The sequence below is a fragment of the Podarcis erhardii genome (assembly GCF_964252035.2).
Source record: "Podarcis erhardii genome assembly, chromosome: 16".
Lineage (NCBI taxonomy): Eukaryota > Metazoa > Chordata > Lepidosauria > Squamata > Lacertidae > Podarcis > Podarcis erhardii.
Genome location: NC_138514.1, coordinates 1,053,531 through 1,080,629, shown reverse-complemented (window position 1 = coordinate 1,080,629; position 27,099 = coordinate 1,053,531). Strand labels below are relative to the sequence as shown.

The window sequence follows — 27,099 nt, the reverse complement described above, 5'->3', positions numbered from 1 at the left end:
CTAGGCAGCCCTGCAGGAACTCTTCTGAAGGCTGGCGGCGGGAGAAGGGCTTTTCTTCCCACCGCCAGCCTTCAGAAGGCTGTTCTGAAGCCTGGCGGTGGGGAGAAAAGTCCTCCCCCCCCCCACCAGCCTTCAGAAGAGGTCCGGGTCAAGACTGTCCCCGGACCTGGTCTGAAGGCGGTCTCCCTAGGAACGCATTAATTGATTTTCAATGCATTCCTATGGGAAACCGTGCTTCGCAAGACGAAAAACTCGCAAGAAGAAAAAACTTGCGGAACGAATTAATTTCGTCTTGCGAGGCACCACTGTAAACACTTTACTTTATTTAAGACTGTGCATTAAGCAAAGGAGGGGGTGAAAGCCCTTATTAAGGGGATTGTTTGTCTTTTTTGTGAATTTCTGGGACTGCAGGAGGAGAGTCTTCCGGGAAATTTATTAGTTTCGTTTTAAGAGAACTGCGTAGTCAATTGTTAAGAAGCCTCGTGGTGGAACTTTTTATTTTTATTTTTTTATATGCCAAAAGCAGCATTCTGAGAAACTGCCAAGCCCAATTTGGAAAAGAAATATTTGCTATATATTTGGTGTTTTGTATTGTTTTATTTTATTTGGAAGAAAGCCGAGCAGGGAGAGGAAATTGTTTACTCACTCCCCCCCCCCCCCGCTTCTGAGTTAGTTGACGTGGATGTTGGAGTAGAAGGACCTTGATTTATTATTTTTTCCTTTTATGGTGCCGGATTGTGTTCTCTGGGATGGATTAAATCTGTTTTTGCTTTTGAAAATCTCTGGCTCTGCTGCTTTGGAGAAGGGAAATAAGTAGATTTTTTTGTTTGTTTGTTTTTCCTTCTCTTCCCCCCCCCCCTCTTTTTTGGATTTATTTTGGACTTACCTTTTCCGTTTGACCCAGTCAATCTGAACGTTTTGAGCTTCCAGCCAGTCCATCCCGAGCACGAGGGGGAACCCGACGAGTTCCACCCGAACCATCCCCGACCGCAGCCAGTGTTGGTTCAGGGAGAGCCTGAGTACGAGGTGGAACGCATCCTGGACTCCCGATACCGCAGGGGAAAGCTGCAATATCTCATTGACTGGAAGGGGTACGGACCGGAGGACCGTTCCTGGGAACCAGCGGCCAACGTCCACGCACCTGCCTGCCTCCGAGAGTTCCATGCGACGTACCCCAGCAAGCCAGGTCCGGACCCTCGATTGAGGGGGGGGCCTGGGAGGGGGGATGGTGTGATGGCCTGGGATTCCGATTCAGAGGATGAACCAGAGGAATCCCAGCCTGCACAGGAGTCCCCGCCTCCAGGGCCGGCTGAACTGGGGCAAGGCCTAGATGCTGAAGAGCCTGCACCCGTGGCAGAGCACCGGGAGCTGGCCCCAGGTGAAACCCTTCTGGCTCCAGAGGGGCTTGAGGACTCAGTGGCTACAGGTGAGCCTCCTCCAGGGCCCAGTAACCCTTCGGCCTCTCCTGATCTGCAGAGGCTTAGGGCAGAGAGGCGAAGGGAACTGGTTGCTCCCAGGAGGAGTGCTCGCCTTAAGGCCAGAGGAGGCGGGGCTCCTGGGGGCCGGGACCGCCCCTGGCCTTAGAAGAGGATAAAAGCCCAGTCAGCCCGGCCCCAGGTTGTGGGAGCAACGTCGTTGTTGGCTTTGGACCTTCCTGTGTTCCTGATCCCTGCTCGGCCTCCTGTTCCTGACCATCCGGTGCTCCTGTTCCCTGCTCGGCCTCCTGTTCCTGACCATCCGGTGTTCCTGTACCCTGCTCGGCCTCCTGTTCCAGCGTTCCTGTTCCCCGCCCGGCTCTCTGCCTCGGACCTCGCCCCTCTTCGTGTGGACTCAGACTACGCTCACGGTACCTTTCCCCCGGGTCCAGCACAGGGTGACACATAGTGGCAGGAAGAAGAGAAATAATGGAAAAGACACAGAAAAAAAGAGGAGAAAGTGGGACATCTTTGGAAAGAAGAGGATCAAAACAGGGATTTAAGGGAAACAATTTAAAAATGTTTACAGAAATTAAAAAAGACATTAAACAAAGCGAGAAGAATTTGGAGACGAGATTAGAATTGATGGACAAAAAATACGATATGAAAGTTAATGAATTGAAGGGACAGATGAAGGAAATTGTGATGGCCTGGGAATCTGATTCAGAGGCTGAACCGGAGGAATCCCAGCCTGCACAGGAGTCCCTGCCTCCAGGGCCGGATGAGCTGGCAGGGCCTTGAATCTGAAGCGCCTGCACCTGTGCCGGATCCTCAGGAGCAGACACCAGATGAATCCACTCTGGCTCCGGAGGTGATTGAGGACCCATTGCCCACAAGTGCGCCTCTCCCAGCCCTGTCAGGGGAAGGTTAGGGTCCAGTAGCCCTCCAGCCTCTCCTGAGCTGCAGAGGCTCAGGGCAGAGAGGCAGAGGGAACTGGTTTCTCTCAGGAGGAGTGCTCGCCTAAGGCCAGGAGAGGCGGGTCACCTGTGGGCCGGGACCGCCCCTGGCCTCAGAGAAGATAAAGGCCAGTCAGCCCGGTCCCAGGTTGCGGGAGCAACGACGTTGGAAACCTGTTTCTGCCAGCACCCAGACCTGTCTTTCCGGAGTTCCTGACCACGCCCAGCTTTTGCTTTGAACCCAGCTTCCCCCTTGGTGGACAGTCTCCAGACCCTCGGCCCAGGATCAGACTTTGACCACGCCTCACGGTAACCCCCCCCCCCGGGACCAGCACAGAAATAACAAAATGAACACAAAGCCTGGAAGAAGGAATGAAACGAACAAAACAAGAAGTAAAAGAAATAAGAAAAGAGGAAGAAAGGGTCAAGGGAGAAGTTTCAGAAATTAACAAAACACAAGAGGAATTGTGGGACGCGATTGCTATGAATGAATTGAGGCAAAGAGAATTAAATTTGAGATTGAGATCTGTGCCTGAAGTACAAGGAGAGAATATCTTGGAGAAATTAATACTGGAGATTGCACAATGGTTAAGTATGAAAGTGGAAGACGTCAGAAAGACAATTCAGTATGCTTTTAGAATTAAAACAAGGACTGTCAAAGCAAATAAATTTCCAGGAGATTGTTTGATTATATTTAAAGATAGAGAAATGAGGAATTTGATTTTACAGAAAAATAGAGAAAAAAGGCTTTGCATTGATGGAGCTTTTATAATCATTTTTAAAGACATCCCACTTCGTTTGTTGAAAAAACGTGATCAATACAAACCATTGACACAGACATTAAGGAAAAATGGAATTGAATTTAAGTGGGAATTTCCAGAAGGAATCTCCTTTTACCATAAAGGAAAAAAGTTCAAATTTACAAGCGTCGATGAAACACACAAATTTCTGAGAAGATACAAAGAGTTGGGAAAAGGAGAGGAAGCAACAGTGGCAGGAGCAGCAGGACCGGCAGGACTGGAAGAAGAAGAAAAGGATAGTAAAGAAGAAGAAGAGGAGGAGGGAGAAGGACAAGTTTAAGCCTTTTCTATTTTTATTGGTAAAGGGAACACAAAATGGCACTGAAATTATGGACATGGAATGTTAATGGAATTAACAATAAAAAGAAAAGAAATAAAATTGAACATTTCCTTTAAAAAAAAGTATTTGGATATCATTTGTGTACAAGAAACTCATGTGGCGAGAAAACATAGAAGAGTATTGATTAATAAAAAATTGGGAAATGAATTTGTTTCATTAGACAGAAGCAGGAAAAGAGGAGTGGTTTTGTATATTAAAAATAAATTTGAGGCTCGGCAATTTTTTAAAGATGAAGAAGGTAGAATAATTGCGGTACAAAATTTATTTGCTTTGACAGTCCTTGTTTTAATTCTAAAAGCATACTGAATTGTCTTTCTGACGTCTTCCACTTTCATACTTAACCATTGTGCAATGGCAAGGCAAAAAACTGATAATAGTCAGAGTGTATGCACCAAATGGAAGTAAGACTGAATTTTATAAGAATTTAGAAGAAAAATTATTTGAATTTGTGGATCAGAAAATTATAATAATGGGTGATATGAATGGAGTGGTTTCAATGGAAATGGACAGGTTGAGGTCAAGAGAAAAATCAAAGGAAGGAAAACTACCTAAGACTTTTTTTCCAATGATTGAGAACTGTAATTTGGTAGATGTTTGGAGATTAAGACGCCCATTAGAAAAACAATTTACTTATTTTTCAGAACCAAATCAATCAGTGTCAAGAATACTATATTTGGATATCCAGTGAGTTAACGCCAAGAGTGACAAAAATAGAAATACAACCAAAAATACCTTTGGATCATAATGCAATAAAATGTGAATTAAAAGAAATGGAGGAAAAAACCTTTCGATGGAGATTAAATGAGAATTTATTGGATGACCAAAAAATAAATGAGAAGGCGCAGAAGAATTTGATGGAATATTTTGTGAATAATAGTAATAATGGAACAAAAATGAGTGTGGTATGGGATGCTAGTAAAGCAGTAATGTGAGGCTTTTTTATACAGCAGAATACTATTAGAAATAAATTTAGAGAAAAAGGAAAGAAAGAAATATTAAAGCAAATAATGGAAAATGAGAAGAAATTAGTTAAAAACCCAAACAATGTGAAAATAAAACAGAGCATTAAAATACTGCAAAGTCAATTCACAATGATAAATCGAGAAGTAGAATGGAATATTAAAAGAATGTGACAAAAGAATTTTGGTTACAGATAGGTAGCCGTGTTGGTCTGCCATAGTCAAAACAAAACAAATTCCTTCCAGTAGCACCTTAAAGACCAACTAAGTCAGTTCTTGGTATGAGCTTTCGTGTGCATGCACACTTGTGTGTATCTGAAGAAGTGTGCATGCACACGAAAGCTCATACCAAGAACTGACTTAGTTGGTCTTTAAGGTGCTACTGGAAGGAAAAGAATTTTGAATATGCTAATAAATCTGGAAAATGGTTGGCATGGCAGATTAAAAAGAGAAAGGAACAGAACACAATCAATAAGATTATAATGGAAGGAAAAGAAGTAGACAATCCGAAAGAAATTAGAAAAAGATTTGTGAACTTTTACAGACACTTATATAAAAGAGCTAGAAAAAACGACGTTAAAAAAATAGAAGATTTCCTGAGACAGAAAGGGGTGCAAAAAATTCCGTCAGAAAAGAAAGACAGACTGAATGACCTAATTGAAACAGAAGAAATTAAATTTGCTATAAAAGAATTGAAAAGTGGAAAGACACCGGGACCGGATGGATTTACAGCAAAATATTATAAAGAAATGAAACATGCCCTACTTGTACCGTTGAAAGAAGTTGTGAATAATATATTAAGAAAGGGAGAATTACCAGAAACATGGAAAGAAGCATATATTACTTTAATACTGAAACAAGACTCGGATTTAACACAAGTAAAGAACTATAGGCCGATTTCGCTGTTAAATAATGATTGCAAACTATTTGCAAGTATACTAGCAAACAGATTGAAAAAAATATTGCATGAGATAATTCATAAGGATAAAGCAGGCTTTTTACCTGGCAGACAGATGAAAGATAACATAAGGAATATAGTTAATATAATTGAATATCTGACTGCCAGAAATGAAAAGCAAGTGATGTTAACTTTTGTGGATGCGGAAAAGGCCTTTGATAATATATCTTGGGAATTTATGTTAAAGAATTTGGAACTAATGGATACTGGAGAATTCTTTCTAAAAGGAATAAAAGCTATATATTCAGAACAGAGAGCAAAATTGATTCTAAATAATATAGTAACAGAAAGTATTGAAATTACGAAAGGTACAAGACAAGGGTGTCCATTATCACCATTACTATTCATATCGGTACTGGAAGTCTTTCTAAGGACAATAAGAAGAAGTGAAACAATAAAGAGAATTTCAGTTGGTCAGACTGAAAATTTTAAATATTTTAAATTTTAAACGATGATGCTGTTAAGGTGCTGCACTCAATATGCCAGCAAATTTGGAAAACTCAGCAGTGGCCAGAGGATTGGAGAAGATCAGCCTACATACCAATCCCAAAGAAGGGCAGTGCCAAAGAATGCTCCAACTACTGCACAATTGCACTCATTTCACACGCTAGCATGGTTATGCTTAAAATTCTACAAGGCAGGCTTAAGCAGTATGTGGACTGAGAACTCCCAGAAGTGCAAGCTGGATTTCGAAGGGGCAGAGGAACCAGGGACCAAATTGCAAACATGCACTGGATTATGGAGAAAGCTAGAGAGTTCCAGAAAGACATCTACTTCTGCTTCATATGCAAAAGCCTTTGACTGTGTCGACCACAGCAAACTATGGCAAGTTCTTAAAGAAATGGGAGTGCCTGATCACCTCATCTGTCTCCTGAGAAATCTCTATGTGGGACAAGAAGCTACAGTTAGAACTGGATATGGAACAACTGATTGGTTCAAAATTGGGAAAGGAGTACGACAAAGCTGTATATTGTCTCCCTGCTTATTTAACTTATATGCAGAATTCATCATGCGAAAGGCTGGGCTGGATGAATCCCAAGCTGGAATTAAGATCGCCGGAAGAAATATCAACAACCTCAGATATGCAGATGACACAACCTTGATGGCAGAAAGTGAGGAGGAATTAAAGAACCTTTTAATGAGGGTGAAAGAAGAGAGCGCAAAATATGGTCTGAAGCTCAACATCAAAAAAACAAAGATCATGGCCACTGGGCCCATCACCTCCTGGCAAATAGAAGGGGAAGAAATGGAGGCAGTGGGAGATTTTACTTTCTTGGGCTCCATGATCACTGCAGATGGAGACAGCAGTCACGAAATTAAAAGACGCCTGCTCCTTGGGAGGAAAGCAATGACAAACCTAGACAGCATCTTAAAAAGCAGAGACATCACCTTGCCAACAAAGGTCCGTATACTTAAAGCTACGGTTTTCCCAGTAGTGATGTATGGAAGTGAGAGCTGGACCATCAAGAAGGCTGATCGCCGAAGAATTGATGCTTTTGAATTCTGGTGCGGAAGGAGAGTCCCATGCAAGAAGATCAAACCTGTCCATTCTGAAGGAAATCAGCCCTGAGTGCTCACTGGAAGGACAGATCGTGAAGCTGAGGCTCCAAGACTTTGGCCACCTCAGGAGAAGAGAAGACTCCCTGGAAAAGACCCTGATGTTGGGAAAGATTGAGGGCACAAGGAGAAGGGGACGACAGAGGACGAGATGGTTGGACAGTGTTCTCGAAGCTACAAACATGAGTCTGACCAAACTGTGGGAGGCAGTGGAAGATAGGAGGGCCTGGCGTGCTCTGGTCCATGGGGTCACGAAGAGTTGGACACGACTAAACGACTAAACAACAACAACAACAGTCGGTCGGTCGGAATGAGTATAAAGTGAAAGCCTTTGCCAGTGACTTGGTACTAACAATAGAAGATCCAGTTACAAGTGCAAAAGTATTAGAGGAGATAGAACAATTTGGGCAAGTGGCAGGTTTTAAATTGAACAAAAAGAAAACTAAAATGATAATAAAAAATATGAAACAGGACCTGGTGGAAGTGTTGCAGCAACAAATTGGTATAGAAGCATTTTAAAAAGTTAAATATTTAGGAATTTGGTTAACTTCAAAAAATATTGATCTTTTCCAAAATAATTATACACCGGTGTGGAATGAAATTAAAAGAGACTTGGAAATATGGGGAAGGATGAAATTGTCATTTTGGGGAAGGATTTCTGCTATTAAAATGAATGTGCTACCAAAGATGTTATTTTTGTTTCAGACAATTCCAATAATCAAGGAGGCAACAATTTTTAAAGAGTGGCAAAAAACAATTTCAAGATATATCTGGCAGAGAAAGAAGGCGAGAATACAGTATAAGTTGCTAACAGATGTTAAAGAAAGAGGAGGCTTCGCCCTGCCAGATTTGAAATTGTATTACGAAGCATCTTGCCTCTGCAGGTTAAAGGAATGGATGTTATTAGAAAATACAGATTTGTTAGACTTGGAAGGTTATGGTAACAGATTTGGTTGGCATGCATATTTATGGTAAAATAAAACAGAAGTCCATAGAAGATTTGGAAATCACATATTTTGAAGATCTCTAATAGAAATATGGGATAGGTATAAAAACCTCTTGGAACGTAAAACACTGCATTGGTTATCTCCTTTAGAAGCAATGAGTGTGAAAAAGATCAATGTGTGTGGGAAATGGATAACTTATGGGAAATTAATACAAAAAGAAGGAAGTAAGTGGAAGATGAAGCCATATGAGGAAATTAAAGAATATGTGAATGATTGGCTGCACTGCCGTCAGGTCAATGAAATGTTTAAACAGGATTTTAAAGAAAAAGAATTTGATGAAAATAAATCAAAGTTTGAAGTAGAGATATTAAGTAATAACTGTAAAATTTTGTCTAAAATGTATAAATTGCTGCTTGAATGGCATTTGAAGGATGAGGAGGTAAAGTTGGTTATGATTCATTGGGCTAAAGATTTTGGGTATAACATACAGTTGAGTGATTGGGAAAAATTATGGAAAGAAGGTTTAAAATTTACTGCATGCAATGCCTTAAAAGAAAATGTGATGAAAATTATGTATAGATGGTATATTACACCCGTTAAATTAGCTAAAATGTATAAAGTTAGTAATAAATGTTGGAAATGTAAAGAAAAGGAACATTTTATCATATGTGGTGGGAATGTAAAAAGGTGAAAAACTTATGGGAAATGATATATAATGAGATAAAAAAATGTTGAAATATACATTTATAAAGAAACCAGAAGCATTTTTACTGGGCATTGTAGGAAGTGATATAAATAGAAAAGATTTCAAGCTGTTTTCACATGCAACGACGGCATTAAGAATACTATTGGCACAAAAATGGTAGCAAGAAGAATTACCGACCAAAGAAGAATGGAGGATGAATTTGATGGACTATGCAGAATTTGAATTAGGAAGAATTTGAAATCTGCGGGACCAGAGATTCACAGAATACTGGAGTAAATTTACAGACTATTTGAAAAGTAATTGTGATGATCAGATTACGTTTGTAGGTTTGCAAGAAGTTTTGTGAGCTGAATTGTTTGAATTATTGCAAAATGGATAAATGGGAGGATGGTTAGTTAAGACAATTAAAGGCAATATGAATTTAAGAAATGCAGAAGAAGTGACAAGAATGGTGGATCATCAGAGGTGCTGATGGAAGTCCAAAAACAGATGGTATAAAATGTGAAGTTTTGTGGTATGTATTATAATTTATATGTTAAAATTAATAAAAAAATATTTTTAAAAAAGGAAATGTAAAAATAAATAAATAAAATGAGTTTATCCCATTCATTGCCAGATTAATTTAAGGAGGGGAGTTGCATGTGTGTAAGTGTTTTTAAAATGCAAAACTGCTCCACAGATTGGGCAGGGCAGGTTTTTGGGGAATTTCACAAACAGGCCAGCCAACCTGCCATGTGGACAGGCAAGTTGAGCCACTGCTGTTTCTGGGACAGAGGTTGAACTGAGTGAGGATCTTCCCCCCCACACACCCAATTATATCTGCCTTGGCTGGTTTTTCCTTTCTAGAAGGAACCACTAGGTGGCTCTGCTCTGCTCTAAAGGTAAAGGGACCCCTGACTATTAAGTCCAGTCGCGGACAACTCTGGGGTTGTGGCGCTCATGTCGCTTTACTGGCCGAGGGAGCTGGCGTACAGCTTCCGGGTCATGTGGCCAGCATGACTAAGCCGCTTCTGGCGAAACCAGAGCAGATCATCACGGGGGTTGGGCTGGGTGTTCACCACTGTGTGTACCCAGCCCTACGTCTCTTTCAAATCAGAACCAGTGAAGGTTCCCAGCAGATGTCAACCAAAGTGGCAGCCCCTTTGCCCTATGGAGACCAACATATAGGAAACCAGCTGAGCTCGTGGCCCTTTGCAGTTCAGCTTAGCAGAGATCACAGTAACCAAAATAGCTGCCACGCTCTTGTGATAAAAACAGGAAGAAGGCATCCTGGATTTTGACTTCAAAGTGTTGGAGGGTATGAATGATAAGGCATCTTTCTGTGTTCTCATGTTTGCAGCCCAGAGAGGAAGTGGTCCTTCGTGAGCATTTCTGGGTCCTAACAAACAAAGGTATTTCACTGCACCTGCGTTTTTATCTATTTGGACTCTGGGCTGTTTTTATCCCCTCAGCCTTCACTGGTATCTTTATCCACATAAAAATACTCCCTGCATTTTCCTGTGGTCAGCTGCAGGTTGTAATTTAGGTGTGTATTTATGGTCCATGAACAAAGCTATTTAAAGCCCTGCTAACTGCAAACTGGTCTTTAGCAAAGACAAACAGAGCCAGCAGGAAGATGCAGGTGAAGTAGCCTATGGACCCCCCTCCTGCCCTTGTCTGTGCTGGAGGGTGAGGGTCCCCAGAGGTCAAAAGAGCCAGTGTGGACAGGCACCTGCGGAGAGAGCACATCCGCCATCCTGGTCTGGCCCCTTCGCCATGGAACACAGTGGCAAAGAGCCTTGCCCAGCTGGTCCCCAGATGCTACAAGGTGCATCAGTCCCAGGCAACTTGTGTACAGTATCTGTTTATACTGTTTCAACCTGTCTTGTCTATTTCTCTCTGGCTGCAGTTGAATAAATCCATTGATTGGATTAATTCAATACTGGCTTGTATCCAACTAAACTGTGCTCAGGATAAAAAGGTAAAGGACCCCTGACAGTTAAGTGCAGTTGCGAACGACTCTGGGGTTGTGGCGCTCATCTCGCTTTACTGGCCGAAGGAGCCGGCGTTTGTCCACAGACAGTTTTTCCGGGTCATGTGGCCAGCATGACTAAGCTGCTTCTGGCAAAACCAGAGCAGCATATGGAAACGCCATTTACCTTCCCGCTGGAGCAGTACCTATTTATCTACTTGCACTTTGACATGCTTTCGAACTGCTAGGTGGGCAGAAGCAGGGACTGAACAACGGGAGCTCACCCCGTTGCGGGGATTCAAACCGCCGACCTTCTGATCGGCAAGCCCTAGGCTCTGTGGTTTAGACCACAGCTCCACCCGCATCCCTCAAAAACTTGCTTCTGTCTTTCAGAAGGTAAATTGAAATAACTATTTTGCACATTGCTTGAGGTTGCCAGCTTTGTTTTCCTGCCCCATCTCCTATGCCCTAAACATGCAGAAATTTCAGTGGGGCAGTTCTCCACCCTCCACCACTTTGTCTCCATGCCTGATAAAGCCTCACCTGCTCAATGTCTTTGTGCGCAGGTTGATGTTCAAGTGAGGGGCAGAGAGCCAAGGCTGGCCAAATTCTAAGCTTATACACCGACCCACCTAGACAACAAAAGTGGGAACTGGTCTACAAAAGTATATCCCACTATAAATCTGTAGGATTTGAAAATGCCACAAGACACTTGTTTTAATTGGAGTCCCCCCCCCCTTAAAGCAGTTTATTGTGAGAAACAGTTGCTGTTGCCAATAATACCAAAATGCCTGAAACTGTGCAGTGTATGTGTAAAGCACCTCTACCTCTCTTTCAAATCAGAACGAGTAAAAGCGGTGAAGGTCCTGTGTGAGTGTCTGGAGGCGGTTGGAGGATGGATGGCGGCTAACGGATTGAGGTTGAATCCTGACAAGACAGAAGTATTGTTCTTGGGGGACAGGGGGTGGGTGGGTGTGGGGGACTCCCTGGTCCTGAATGAAGGACTAAGTTCACAACCTGGGAATCATTTTGGACTCACAGCTGACCATGGAGGCACAGGTCAATTCTGTGTCTGGCGCAGCTGTTACCAGCTCCATCTGGTATGCAGGATGAGACCCTACCTTCCCACAGACTGACTCACCAGAGTGGTGCATGCTCTAGCTATCTCCTGCTCAGACTACTGCAATGCGCTTTATGTGGGGCTACCTTTGAAGGTGACCTGGAAGCTACAACTAATCCAGAATGCGGCAGCTAGACTGGTGACTGGGAGCGGCCAGTGAGACCATATAACACCGTCCTGAAAGACCTACATTGGTTCGCAGTATGTTTCTGAGCACAATTCAAAGTTGCTGCTGACCTTTAAAGCTCTAAACAGCCTTGACCTGAAGGACCTGAAGGAGCGTCTCCACCCCCATCATTCAGCCCAGACACTGATGCCAGAGCCAGGGGCCTTCTGGCAGTTCCCTCACTGTGAGAAGTTACAGGGAGCCAGGCAGAGGGCCTTCTTGGTAGTGGCACCCATCCTGTGGAATGCCCTCCCATCAGATGTCAAGGAAATAAACAACTGACTTTTAGAAGACATCTGAAAGCAGCCCTGTTTAGGGAAGTTTTTAATATTTGATGTTTCATTGCTTTTTATTATTATTACTAATAATCTGTTGGGAGCCACCCAGAGTGGCTGGTGGAACCCAGCCAGATGGGTGGGATATAAATAAGTTGTTGTTGTTGTTGTTGTTGTTATTCAATAAGTTTTTTGTGATGCTGTCTGTATATTCTCCACAGAAATGAACAGCACAATGGATGGATCTTTGCTTCGGGGGGGGGGGGACCAAAAAAATACTAGATTGTGGCTTGAGTGTCAGGTGTCATGTTCTGGACCAAACTCAGATCCCACAGAAAAAGCAGCAAAACTTGGAGGCAACTTAGAATCATAGAATCACAGAACTGTAGAGTTGAAAGGGACCATGAGGGTCATCTAGTTCAACCCCCTGCAGTGCAAGAATCTTTTGCCCAACGTGGGGCTCAAACACAAAAATCCTGTTATTATGTTGAAGCTTGTTGGTACATGGAGGGAGCACCTTGCTCCAAGGAGGCCGAGATCTTTTGAAGCCTCTGGCTCCAGGCTCCTCCTTCAGACTTCACCCCTTGTAGAGGACTTCAGAGCCCTAAAGAGCCAACCTTCTAACCTTCTGACCTGAAGATGGCCATGCCGCCGCCTCCTCCTCCTCTATTCCATAGCCTCCTTCCTGGTGTGCCCTCTAAGCCGCTAGATACATTGTGCCACAGGTGAACATGCCAGATTTCTTTGTTGAAAGTTATGAAGGGAGGCCATGCTTCAATGGAGCTTTCTGAGTCCTGTGCACCATTCAATGTTTCTCCATCAGTGCTATTGTCCACACCTTCTGTCTTCACAGAAAGAGCAGAAGTTGGTCCAGATTTTTCCAGTTCTGCAGGATGAGCTGTCAGGCCACCACAAGTAAGATAATCAATACTGTAAAGCCAATTATGGTGCACAAGTCACGGCATCTGGTTCTTCAAACTCTGGGTAAGGTGCCTGCAGGGGTCTAGACTCTGGCCCTACAGACCTCCCTTGGTGGTCTGGGAGGGTCCTTTGGGGACTCCTGTCCAACAGCCTCAGGTGCAAGGGTCTCCCCGTCTTCATTTCTGAGCCCTGACCCAGACGTGGCTCCCCATCTGGTGCCCCGGCAGTCTCCGATTTCATGTCCAGATCATGGACTGGCTGGATGCAGAGGAGTGGTGGGAGGCACCATCTGGGGAACCCCAAGGAACCCGCGGGGGAAGAAGGCTCAGAGCCAGGGGACTGGATGATGATAAGTGGTCAGAGGGGGAAGAGGGAGAAGACTGGGAGGAGGAGGTGGTGTAAGCTGAAGAGGCAACAGGGCTTAATGATCAGGAAGGGGTTGTGGTAGAGAGCAGTCCAGAATCAGAGGCAGAGGTGGAGGCTGGAGAGGAGGAGGGCCAAGAGGCAAGGAGCCTTAGGTTGCTAGGGAAGGAACCAGGGAAGGAACATTAGAGAATGGTGGGAAGGTGGGGACCTTCAGTCCTCACAACTGCCTCATTGATGCAAGGCCTACTGGGAAGAGTTGCCGTGGTCAATAGGCCTGTGCTGTTTGGGTATCTTCGTGCAACTTCACTGACACCGGGGGTCTTAGTGCTGACCTGTTCCTGACTCTGGCTCCTGGCATAGATTCAGGAATCCTGACACTGGGGCCAGGAGTGGGGAGCCTCAGCCCCAGGGACTGAATGTGGCCCCCCAGGCATCTTTCTCTGGTCCTTGGGACTCTCCCCAAGCCACAGCCTGCCCCTATACACCCTCCATGATGACTTTTGCCTACCTACCCGGCATCCTTGAACATGCCTGGGGGGAGAGACAGGCTGACTGCACCAATGGAAGTGTATGTTCTCTGTTCCACTAAGCTTTGCCTCTGGCCTTGTGCACTGCAGGGATGTGGCCCCCAGAAGGTTTCTTAGAAAAGAATGTGGCCCTTGAACTGCAAAAGGCACCCCATTGCTCTCTTAACCTAAAGGAGGCAATTGTAGTCCTTTTTTTAAAAAGGAAAAGGAAACAAACTGTGCAAGCTCTCGAAAGTTTTTGTTGGAGAGGCCTCCTGTTCTCGCTGCAGCGCAGGTGTGCATTTTAACAGCATGACAGGAGTGGGGCTGTTACTGGAGCAAGCAGGAAAGGGGGAGAACATGCCCAATCCAACCTGGGTTTCCGTTTGCAAGGCTGAAATCCAAGGATTCTCAAGCCCCACTGCCAAGTCCTGAGACTCAGCCCAGGCTGTCTGGCTGGGGGATCCCCAGGGCACTGTCAAGTTCCTTTTGCCAAAGATTACAAAACATCCTTTTCCTCTGACCAGAAGCTTTGCTCCCTCGCGCTCTGACAGATACCCCCATCCCGTCCCTCCCTGCCTTGGTTCGTCCCCTTCCTTCCTCAAAGCTTCTCCGTGGCTTCATCTTCCTACTTTGTGGTTGTTTCTTAAGATGCAAGGAGCAAAGGACTTTGCAGCTGGAGGAAGGTAGGACGCAGTCAGAAGAGGGGGGTGAGGGGGCAGCCACACAGAGCTTGGCTGTTGCTTCAGACCAAGGAGGAAAAGAGCAGGGGGAGGAAAGGGACTTTCTGCACAGCACACACATAAAACGGGCAGGAACCCCCACCCCACCCGCGCTAATCCTGGTGACTGCAAGCAGAGCAGAGAGGCTGGCATGTCTCTAAGTTGCCAGGCAGTCCATCAAATAAATTATTATTTGTGTGTATCACAAATGATTAGTTTGATGGACTGTGCCCGATAGCTTAGGGACATGATGTGTCCCTCATATGCTCTTTCTTTGGTGACGTGATTCCACTCTCCCCCTCTCCCCCTCTCCCCTTCTCCCCCTCTCCCTCCCTCTCTGCAATGACTTTCCTATGCTATGTAGTACAGGGTGAGTAATGTCCATTGAGATTGGCAGGGCAGAAAGCAGGACGATCCAGGATGGGCAGAAGCAGAGTCAATGCATTCTAGTCAATGCATTCGAGAGCCAGTGTGTTGTAGTGGTTAAGAGCGGTAGTCTCGTAATCTGAGGAACCGGGTTCGCGTCTCTGCTCCTCCACATGCAGCTGCTGGGTGACCTTGGGCCAGTCACACTTCTCTGACGTCTCTCAGCCCCACTCACCTCACAGAGTGTTTGTTGTGGGGGAGGAAGGGAAAGGAGAATGTGGGCCGCTTTGAGACTCCTGAAGGGGAGTGAAAGGCGGGATATCAAATCCAAACTCCTCCTCCTCCTCCTCCTCTTCTTCTTCTTCTTCTTCTTCTTCTTCACACGCACACACACACACACACACATCCTCTTGCAATTCTGGTTGTAACCAGCAAAGTAGGCAGGTGGGAGCAACTGAGGTTCGTGGGCAGTTCCCTATTTGCCTTAATGGAGCAGCCTCCACTGTGTAGTGCATGGGACCTTAAAGTTCATGTACAGGTATTTCCATATGTGCACTTTGCAGTCAAGATGTACAGGCCCAGAGGTTTAGCTTCTAGAGCAGACTTCATCAACTGGGTGCTCTCCAGATGTTCTTCACAATTCCCATCAGCCATAGCCAGTCAAAAACATCTGGAGGGCACCAGGTTGATAAAGTCTGTTCTACAGAAACTGGGTAGAAAGCTCAACTCCAAAGAATGATAACTCTAGACTTCCGGGTTAGCGCCTCTGGCAATGGTGAAGTTCCTCTGATCGGGAGGAACTTGCTCTGTGGAATTTAGGGTCTGACCGCCACGGCGAAGGCGGAGACCCACTAAAAATCGCAGGCGGGAGAAGCCTGTGAACGTGGGATTCGGCTGGCACCTTTTGCGCCTCCCCTACTCGCGGGGAGACCCGGTTTCGGGGATCCGGAGTGACGTGGGGTGAGTGGCGCGGTGCTTCGAATTGACTGCTTCTTTCATGGAGTGAAGCCGCATTGCTGTTGCCGGAGAGCGCTGACTTTTTCCTGTGGACAATTTGATTCTAAACAACTACCCATGAGTAGAACGGAAAATTGGATTTGTAAACGTCTTAATTTGGCACCGAAACGGGGAGGTTTCAAACAGGAAGTCCGCCTTCCCCTTTTGTAAATAGATTGAAGCAAAGAATTTGCAGGAAAGTCCTATGTAAAGGATTAAACTTCCAACGGCTAAAATTATTAAACCCCCCTTGGAGGCAGGAGAAGAGAGGGGAAATTTTGGATCGTGTAAGCCTGCAGGAGAGAGTGAAGAAAGTTGGATCACCACCGTTCTGAACCTGGAAATGGACTACTAGTAAGACTGACGTTTTTGGGAAAGTTCATTGACTGTGACAGTTAGTTAAATGAGAGAAATACATTGTTTTCATTGTCTCCTTCTGCGTTTAAAAAGGAGTAAAAGTAGCTGAAAATTGAAACTAATTTTACTGCTTGAACTGTGCTTAAAAGGACTGATACAAACAGAAATTGTTTCCCTCTAGAGGGAGCCTTTGAAATTGTTACAAGAGTTGGGCTGGTGGAATCTCCAGCTGCAAGAGAAAACCGTGAGATTGACCTTGGATTGCTTGAGAATGTCGACAGAAGAAGCCTTAGTGATTGCACTAGGCAAGATAAGTGAATCATTGGAACAGCTCCATAAAAAGATGGACGTGATGAATATTAAAATTGATATTTTGGGACAAAAAGCGACTAATTTGGGACAAAAAGTGAACATCTACACAGAAACTATTCAGGAACCGATACAGGAATCTACTTTGACATGCCAAATGGTGGAGAAAGCAAGGGAGAAAGTTGTGGTTGTTGAACCTAAAGTAATACAAGTGGAGAGGGAGAGAGCCCCAGCCTTACAGAGGCAACTTGATGATTACAAGTTGTTGCCCTCTATGATTGAATTCAGAGAAAGTCAGATTGGAACCCTGCTTGGACTTGAGAAGGAAAGTTGGATAGATCACCTCATGCAGGGATTTACTGACCTTTGGGATCTGGACCTGGGTCAGGAGGAAATTGGAGTTGTGGGGACCTGCAGATTTGGAGGGACTTTGAAACATGTCCTGAAATATCTTTTGGATTTTAGTTCTAACCACGGAGATGTGGATGACATGTCGAGAAGGAATAAAAACATTGTTAGGTTGGAGCTCCCTCGAGACCTACTCTTCAGCATCAAAGAAAGGAAATTAAGAACAAGATCAGCAGAAGACAAAGTAAAGTGTATGTATAAATGCGAAGAAGACTTGCAGAAGGGACCTGGAAAAGAGTTAAGAGCCTCGGACAGAAGAGCACCAGGTTGATGGACTATATGGAATTGACGGAAATAACTGGCAGAATCTGAGACCAGGGAGAAGAGACGGTGGAAGAAGATTGGAAAAAGTTTAAAGTTTATTTATAGAAATATGGTAAAATTAATGAGTGTTAGAAAAATGTTGTAATGAAATTATATGGCCTTAGTAGAAGTGTTATAAGGAGTTAAGCATAAATAAGTATTATAGTATTAATGGAAAATAAGGTTAAAATAAGTTATTTATATGACAGAAAATAGTGAAAGATGGAAAGGATTTGCTGAAACAATTAATAGAAGTGGAATACTAAAAGGGAGGTGAGAGGAAGTCGATGAAACAAGGGAATGAAAGATAAGGCATTGAAATGGTATGATGTATGTTTTTAAATTGTTTTTGTTCTGTTTTGTTTAGTTTAATGCGTTAATGTTGTGTGGTGTATTGTTTATATATTGTATTGTATTGTTTTTTCTTTCTTTTGTTTTTTCTTCTTTTTTTCTCCTTTCCTTTTTCTTCTTGTTTGTAAGGTTTAAAAGTAATAATTATTTTTTTTTAAAAAAAAAAGAATGATAACTCTAGTAACGCTTGCAAACCCTTTTTGCAAGGCATTCCTCAAGGACAAAAATAGGGACAAAATAGAGGCAGCTATTTTTCCAACAATGTGTTCCATAAAATAGAGACCATGGTAAATAAGGACAGCTGGAATGTCTGGAATGCATCAACCATGGAGATGAGTTGTGTGCTAGAGTTCTGTAAAGAGCAATGGCTTTAAAAGAGGATTTGACAAATTTGAGGCAGAGAAGGCTGTCAATGGCCGCTAGCCAGGATGGCTCTGTCCTGCCTCCATAGCTGGCTGGTCATGGCTATCAGTTGCTGGGAGAGGGTTCCTGTGCTCAGATCCTACTTGCAGGTTTCCCAGGTGCATCTGCTTGATCACTGTGATAACAGGATGCAGAACTAACTGTTCACTGTTGAATAACTGCCCCACAATTGGATCAAAACAATTGCTCTATAAACACCAGATAGAATTTAACCTCCACATGGACTATCAAATCAGAGCCAATGCTCAATGAAGGCTGGGCTCACCTCCCCATAAGCTTTGTGCATGCAAATCAGGAGGAACACTCTGGGGAAGTCCCAGGAGGTGCTGAGGTTGTTTCATAGGGGCTGCATGCTGACAACCCAAGGGATGTCTCCCAGCATTGATGAGATCGTAGTTGTCATTGCTCACATGGTGAAATGGAAATTCCTGAGGGACATTTAAAGGAGCAGTGCAAGTCATGGTGAGACAGTTGTGCTTAGTCACACTCCCCAGGAATTCATTGGGAAGGCTGCCCTTTGGCCATAGGGTGAGGGAATGGTCTCAGTTTGATCATTTCCCAGCACACGGAACTTTCCATGGGGTTGGTTTGTGTGGCTCATCTTTCCCATCTGTTCCTTTCCTGGCAGCTCCTGCTAAGGCACAGCCTGAGGAGCAGCTAGCAGAAGCTGGAAGCGGTGCTGAGCTCCAAAGGCTCTGGGATGGGTGCTGGCTGCAGAGGACACCTTGAATTTCAGAGGCTGCACCACACAGGGTGAGTTTGCCACCTCCCTCCACTTTGTCTAAAGAAGTCTGAGGGATGTTTCCAATGTGTGGAGTATTGGGCGCTGCCTTGGACAAAGTGACTATGGGTTCATCTGCTTTCATATTATCCACCATGACTGGCAACTGGTCTCTCTCCCAGTGGTTTGAGGGAAGTGTGTAGCTCAGTGGTAGAGCATCTACCAGGTCGGGCTGGGAGTGAACCTTCCCTGAAATCCTGGAGAGTCACGGCTAGCAGCAGAGTTTGTAACCCATTCCATACTTAATATACAGAACACTGAATTAAAAGCCTAACATATGGTTCTCCTGATAGTTTTTAAAAAGTGCCATACAGGTAGAATTTTTCCAAATCTTTATTTACTGTATTTGTTACTTTATAGAACAGTGGCTTCTATAATGCTGGACTTATACAACTAAAGTGGGGTGTACAGCGTGTTAGGAGAGGGGGCAGCACCTCTGGTGGGGGACACGTCATGCTCCTTCAAGAGTAGTTTGCCCACCTTGTCCCCATCCTGCACTCAACTCTCACCTGTGGCTCCTAGAAATTGGCAGAATGTAACTGCAGCCACAACCCCAGAAATGGCTTCAACTGGCTGGCTAAGCAGGTGAGGTTGGCTGATGGGTCTTAAACCCTTGGAAAGTTAGGGTCATCCCTGCATGCAAAGACAGGCTCTGGCGGATGGAGCAAATGAGGTCAAGAGTGGGTCCAACGGTCAAGAAGGTGGTTTCTGCATGTGCTGGAGAGGGAAGTGAGGGGCACATGGGGCTTGTCCACCTGGGAAGGGAGCCCATCCAGGGGAAGGAAAACTCTGATCTTAAACCTCTGTTGCCTTGTGGGTTATCTTTGGGAGAAGGGAAGGCTCAGGAGGAAACCCTACAGAAATCTGGAGTGGAGTCCCTAAGACGGTTGGATGGCACCTTGTACACCTCCTTCCAGCTACTACTGCAGCCCAGCTGGGCCAAACGTCTTGCTCTGCCTTTCTTTGGACCCCATCAGTGAGGCCGAGAGAAAGGGGGGCCTCCAAATACACTGCCCAGGCTTGCACCCAGGGGAGGTCACTTCAGTGCTGCCAATGCACCTTACCCCTGGAGGCGCACTCCATTGTCTCTCGAGACAGACAGATGCAAACTAGTATGGTATCAAAATATTATATATATATATATATAACGACAAATTTTTATTAATATTACACATATAGACATATAGACATATACAAAATTCATTACATAACTTACACATATTATATCCACTCCACAGATCATAAGTATAATACACAGTTGTTTTCGGCTCTGCCGAGCCTTGGACTTCCCTCCACTCCTTTGGTAAGTATCAGATAAATTCTATGGTCACGTATTTTATCTCTTTTACATAGTAATCCCTTACTGTTAGAGTTATTCCAACCCCGCCAGTGTCATCTGAAATTTAGTTCCAATATACATCCAATATTTATTCCAATTATCATGAAATTTCTGTTCATCTTGATCCCTTAATCTTCCTGTTATTCTAGCGAGCTCGGCATAATTTGTCACTTTAACCTGCCAATCACTTATATTGGGTATAACCTCCATTTTCCAATTTTGTGCTAACATGATTCTTGCGGCTGTTGTGGCATATAAGAATAATGTCTTATCTTCTTTTTTCATTTCTTTACCCGTCATTCCTAGCAGAAAAGCTTCGGGTTTTGGGGGGAAAGTATATTAAAAAAAAAAATTAAGTTCATTATAGATTGATTCCCAAAAGCCTTTCACTTTGCTACAGGACCACCACATGTGGTAGAATTCACCTTCTACTTCTCCACATTTCCAACATCTTTTGTTCTTCAACCTATAAATCTTAGCCAGTTTCACTGGCGTGTGGTACCACCTATAGATCATTTTCCACAGGTTTTCCCTTAGTGCCGTACACGCCGTGAACTTCATGTTAGTATTCCATAATTCCAGCCACCTCTCAAAGTCGATGTTATAACGAATGTTTATCGCCCATTTACTCATGACCTCCTTCACCTCCTCGTCTTTTGTGTACCACTCCAGTAAAATATCATATATCCTAGACAATATTTTATTCTTACCTTCTATAACTTCCACATTGAATTTAGATTTTTTGTCTTCAAATTCTTTTTATCTTCTTTTAACAAATCATTTACCTGGTGGTATTGCAGCCACCCTGTAAATGAGTTTTTAATCTCTTCGTACGGTCTAAGTTTAATGCCTTGATCAGTTTTCCTCGTAAGTTCTTCATAGGTGGCATTCTTCCCTTCCATATTGATTTTTTTGACAGTTAACACCTCTATTGGTGAAATCCACCAAGGTGTCTTCCTTTCCAATAGATTTTTATTTCTTTCCCATACTTGGAATATTGGTCCTCTAAAAATATGGTTTAGAAAGCCTCTATGTACTTTCACCTTTTCGTACCACAGGTACGAGTGCCACCTGTACCTGTTATCGAAGCCTTCCAAATCCAAGATGTCCCTGTTTTCCAGTCTTATCCAATCTTTCAGCCACAATAAACACGCCGCTTCATAATATAAACTTAAATCCGATAGGGAGAAACCGCCTCTTTCTTTTCTATCTACCAAGATTTTCATTTTTATTCGCGGTCTTGTGATGGCCTGGGATTCTGATTCAGAGGCTGAACCAGAGGAATCCCAGCCTGCACAGGAGTCCCCGCCTCCAGGGCCGGCTGAACTGGGGCAGGGCCTTGATTCTGAAGCGCCTGCACCTGTGCCGGATCCTGAGGAGCAGGCACCAGGTGATCCCACTCTGGCTCCAGAGCTGGTTGAGGACTCAGTGCCTGCAGGTGAGTCTCCCCCTGGGCCCAGTAACCCTTTAGCCTCTCCTGAACTGCAGAGGCTCAGGGCAGAGAGGTGAAGGGAACTGGTTTCTCCCAGGAGGAGTGCTCGCCTTAAGGCCAAGAGAGGCGGGTCTCCTAGGGGCCGGGACCGCCCCTGGCCTCAGAACAGATAAAGGCCAGTCGGCCCGGTCCCAGGTTGTGGGAGCAACATCGTTGTTGAGTACCTGTTCCTGCCCGGTCCCAGACCTGACTCTCCAGTGTTCCTGTCCCCGCCCAGCTTCCTACTTCGCACCTCGCCCCGCTCCTTGTGGACTGATTCCAGGCTAGTGACCCAGGACCGGACTTTGACTATGCCAACGGTAACCTTCCCCCCGGGATCAGCACAGTTTGCTCCCACCAAACCCGCACTCCCCCTTCGTTGGGGTGCGTTCGGGAAGAGCCAGAAGCCATGGCCGATCAAGCAGCTGCGCTGGTGGCATTGGCCCAGGAGAACCAGGCCTTGACTCACACCGTGCAGCAGCTCAGCAATGCGGTTACGGCACTTCAGCAGCAGTTGGACACCCTACCGGCTCCTGGGGCTGATGCCCCGGCTCCTGGCAAGTACCCAGCGGCTTTGCCAGAGACATTGGATGGGGACCCGGCCAGCTTCCCCATGTTCCTTGCCCAGGCCAAGTTGTATATTCAGGGGCGAGCCCGGAACTTCCCTGACGACCGCACCAAGGTGCACTTCTTGATTAGTTTGTTAAAGGACCAGGCGGCCAAGTGGGCGTTGCAAGACTCCCCCTTGCTGACAGCCTATATGGGGTTTTGCAATCATTTGGAGGCCGCGTTCGGCAACCCCCAGAAGGGGAGTCAAGCCAACCGGGCAATCTTTTTTTTTTTTTTTAATAAATTTTTATTGATTTTCAATTTTAAAACAAGCATAACAAACAAAACATCGACAAACAGAAACATACACACATATATAATTTCATATCCTCATTTTCATAAACCTTCTTTCTCGGACTTCCCCATACCTCACCCTCTCTGCATCCTTGTTTTACAGTTTTTCAGCAACCCCTTGGTCCAATTGTATTTATAACTTATTCTTTCTCTATTTTCTATTAATTCATCAAACAAAGGTGCTGGAAAAAAATCTAACGATGGGGGAAAAAGATAGTTTTCAAAGGGAAACTGGTTTGGAAATAACAAAAAAAGTGAAATATCTGGGGGTGAATTTAACATCTAAAAATGTGAATTTGTTCAAAGACAATTATGAGAAATGTTGGCTGGAAGTTAAGAAAGATTTTGACATATGGTCTAGGTTGAGACTATCCTTGTTAGGCCGAATTGCCGTTATTAAGATGAATGTATTGCCGAGATTGTTGTCTTTGTTCCAGACATTGCAAGTTCTAGATAGGATGGACTGTTTCAAGAAGTGGCAGAAAGATATATCCAAATTTGTCTGGCAGGGCAAAAAGCCCAGAATAAAATTCAAGATTTTAACTGATGCAAAAGATAGGGGGGGGTTTGCTCTGCCGGACTTAAGACTTTACTATGAAGCAGCAGCTTTCTGCTGGTTGAAGCAATGGCTACTTCTTGAAGACACAGACATTTTAGACTTGGAAGGGTATGATAATAATTTTGGCTGGCATGCATATTTATGGTATGACAAGGCAAAGGTTTATAAGGGCTTTAAAAATCATATTGTCAGGAAAGCTTTGTATAATATTTGGAATCGATATAAGGATTTGTTGGAAAATAAAACACCCAGATGGTTGTCACCAATGGAAGCTAGAGCGGTGAAAAAACTTAACATGGATTCTAATTGGCCAAAATATTGTGAAATTATAGAATATGACGGTGAAAAAGTTAAATTACAGAGCTTTGAGAAACTAAAATCCAAAGTTCGAGACTGGTTACATTATTATCAGATAAATGAGACTTTTAAGCAGGACAGGAAACTAGGATTTCAGAAGGAGAGGTCAAAATTGGAAACAGAATTGTTAGAGACCAATACTAAGAATTTGTCTAAAATGTATAATTTGTTGCTGAAATGGAATACACAGGATGAAACGGTTAAATCAGCTATGATCAAATGGGCACAAGACTTAGGTCATGATATTATGTTCGCTGACTGGGAACAGTTATGGACCACAGGCCTTAAATTTACGGCATGTAGTGCCTTGAAAGAAAACATAATGAAAATGATCTATAGGTGGTACATGACTCCAGTCAAGCTTGCAAAGATATACCATTTGCCCAATAATAAATGCTGGAAATGTAACGAATGTGAAGGAACTTTCTATCATCTTTGGTGGACCTGCCCAAGGGTTAAAGCCTACTGGGAAATGATCTATAATGAAATTAAGAAAATCCTTAAGTGGACATTTGTAAAGAAACCGGAGGCTTTTCTCTTGGGCATGGTCGGCCAATTGGTACCAAAGAAAGATAGGACCTTTTTCATGTATGCAACTACAGCAGCAAGAATTCTCCTGGCAAAGTATTGGAAGATGCAAGAATTACCTACTCTGGAAGAATGGCAGACGAAGGTGACTGAATTTATGGGACTGGCAGAGATGACCGGCAGAATCCGTGATCAGAGGAGAGAGACAGTGGAAGAGGACTGGAAAAAATTTAAAATATATCTTAAGAATTGTTGCAAAATCTCAGACTGATAAAATGTCAAGGGGTAAGAAACAGAGAATTATAGCTGTAAATACTTAAGTCAAGAGAATTTTGAGGGAAATTAAATATAGAAATGGAATGAAGGATTGCTAAAAAATTTTGAAACAAGGGTGCAGTGAAGGGGAGGCATGGGGAAGTCATGTGTTGTTTATGAATGTTTTTATTTGTGTGTTTTTTGTTTATGAAAATTAATAAAAATTATTTAAAAAAAAAAATTCATCAAACAATTTCCGCTGCAATTCTGCATCTTCCTTTCCCTTGACATTTTAGCATTCATCAATTTTACAATAGTTCTTAAGATAAACTTTAAATTTCTTCCAATCTTCCTCCACCGTCTCTTTCTCTTGGTCACGGATTCTGCCGGTCATTTCTGCCAGTCCCATAAAGTCAATCACTTTCGTCTGCCATTCTTCCAGTGTAGGTAATTCTTGCATCTTCCAATACTTTGCTAAAAGTATCCTTGCTGCTGTAGTAGCATACAGAAAAAAAGTCTTATCCTTTCTTGACACCAATTGGCCAACCATGCCCAAGAGAAATGCCTCTGGTTTCTTATGAAAAGTACATTTAAGTACCTTCTTAATTTCATTATAAATCATTTCCCAGAAGGCCTTAATCTTTGGGCAGGTCCACCAAAGGTGAAAGAAAGTACCTTCAATTTCATTACATTTCCAGCATTTATTATTGGGCAAATGATAAATCTTAGCAAGCTTGGCTGGGGTCATGTACCACCTATAAATCATTTTCATAATATTTTCTCTTAAGGCATTACATGCCGTAAATTTAATACCGGTGGTCCATAACTGTTCCCAGTCAGCAGACATAATGTCATGACCAATGTCCTGTGCCCATTTAATCATAGCTGATTTGACTGTCTCATCTATTGTGTTCCACTTCAGCAGCAAATTGTACATTCTTGATAGATTCTTAGTATTGGGTTCTAACAATTCTGTTTCTAGTTTCGATTTCTCCACCTGGAAGCCAATTTTCCTGTCTTGTTTGAAAGTCTCCATTATTTGATAATAATGGAGCCAGTCTCGTACCATGGATTTTAATTCCTCAAAGTTTTTTAATTTAAATTTGCCATTTTCTTGTTCTAAAATCTCAGAATATTTTGGCCATTTAGCTTCCATATTAAGTTTCTTCACCTCCTTGGCCTCCATTGGTGATAACCACCTAGGAGTTTTATTTTCCAACAAGTCCTTATATCGAATCCAGACATTAAATAATGCTTTCCTAATCACATGATTCTTAAAACCTTTATGAGCTTTAACCTTGTCATACCATATATAAGCATGCCAACCAAACCTATTGTCAAACCCTTCCAAATCCAAGATGTCAGTGTTCTCAAGAAGTAGCCAATCCTTCAACCAGCAGAAAGCTGCTGATTCATAGTACAGTCTTAAGTCCGGCAGGGCAAACCCCCCTCTATCTTTTGCATCAGTTAATATCTTAAATTTAATTCTGGGCTTTTTGCCCTGCCAGACAAATCTAGATATATCTTTCTGCCACTTCTTGAAACAGTCTAGTTTATCCACAATCTGTAATGTCTGAAACAAAAATAACATTCTTGGCAAGACATTCATTTTGATCACAGCGATTCGACCTAACAAGGAAAGCTTCAGGTTTGACCATATTTCTAAATCTTTCTTTACTTCTGTCCAACATTTGTCATAATTATCTTTAAATAAATTCACATTTTTAGATGTCATATTGATCCCCAGATATTTCACTTTCTTAGCCACCATTAACCCAGTTTCACTTTGAAATTTCTCCCTTTCAACATCTGTTAGGTTTTTTTCCAAGACTTTAGTTTTTTGTTTATTAAGCTTAAATCCTGCAACCTGGCCAAAGGATTGAATTAGTTCTAAAACTCTTTTTGTACTAGTGTCTGGCTCTTGTAAGGTCAATACTAGATCATCTGCAAATGCCTTCAATTTATATTGTTTGGCTCCGACCCGAATTCCTTTTACCAGCTGGTCCCCCCGATCATGTTTAATAAAACCTCCAGAACTGATATAAAAAGTAATGGGGATATTGGGCACCCCTGCCGTGTCCCTTTTTCTATGGGAAGTTCATCAGTAACCACATTATTTACAATTAACTTTGCCTTTTGTTCAGAATAAATTGCACCTATACCATTTTCAAACCTTTGGCCTACCCCCATCCCATGGAGATTCTTCTTCATAAAGTTCCAAGAAATATTGTCAAATGCTTTCTCCACGTCCACAAATATTAAAACTGCCTTTGTATTAATATTTACTGTCAACATTTCTATAATGTCAATTATGTTCCTTACATTATCTGATAAATGTCTTCCCGGGAGAAAGCCTGCCTGGTCCTTATGAATCTCCTCCACCAACACCCTCTTAAGTCTTTTTGCTAAAATGTCAGCAAATATTTTATAATCCACATTAAGTAATGATATAGAGGGGTAGTTCTTAATCTGGTTTTTTTCAGTTTCAGACTTTGGTATAAGTGTAATGAAAGCTTCTTTCCACGATTCAGGTGCCTTTTCCCCCTCTAATATTTCGTTACAAACCTCCTTCAGCGGCTGTATTAACCATTCCTTCAAAGCTTTGTAGTATCTGGAGGTTAGTCCATCTGGTCCTGGAGATTTGCCTAGTTGCATATTTTGAATGGCTCCCTCTATTTCTTGGTCTGTTATTTTCTCATTTAAAATCAGCATACTTTGTTGCGAAATT

The 27,099-nt window shown here is 43.3% G+C and overlaps 1 protein-coding gene across 1 annotated transcript in view; it reads left to right on the top strand.

The window, feature by feature from the left end:
• Positions 1 to 14,494: 14,494 nt before the first annotated feature.
• The window catches only part of TACC1 (transforming acidic coiled-coil containing protein 1), a 110,911-nt gene continuing 98,306 nt past the window's right edge, over positions 14,495 to 27,099 (top strand). The window contains exons 1-2 of the mRNA XM_081843875.1: positions 14,495 to 14,629; positions 18,807 to 18,931. Coding sequence (XP_081700001.1) covers positions 18,879 to 18,931 — 53 coding nt within the window. The 5' untranslated portion in view covers positions 14,495 to 14,629; positions 18,807 to 18,878. The remainder of the gene's footprint in view (positions 14,630 to 18,806; positions 18,932 to 27,099) is intronic.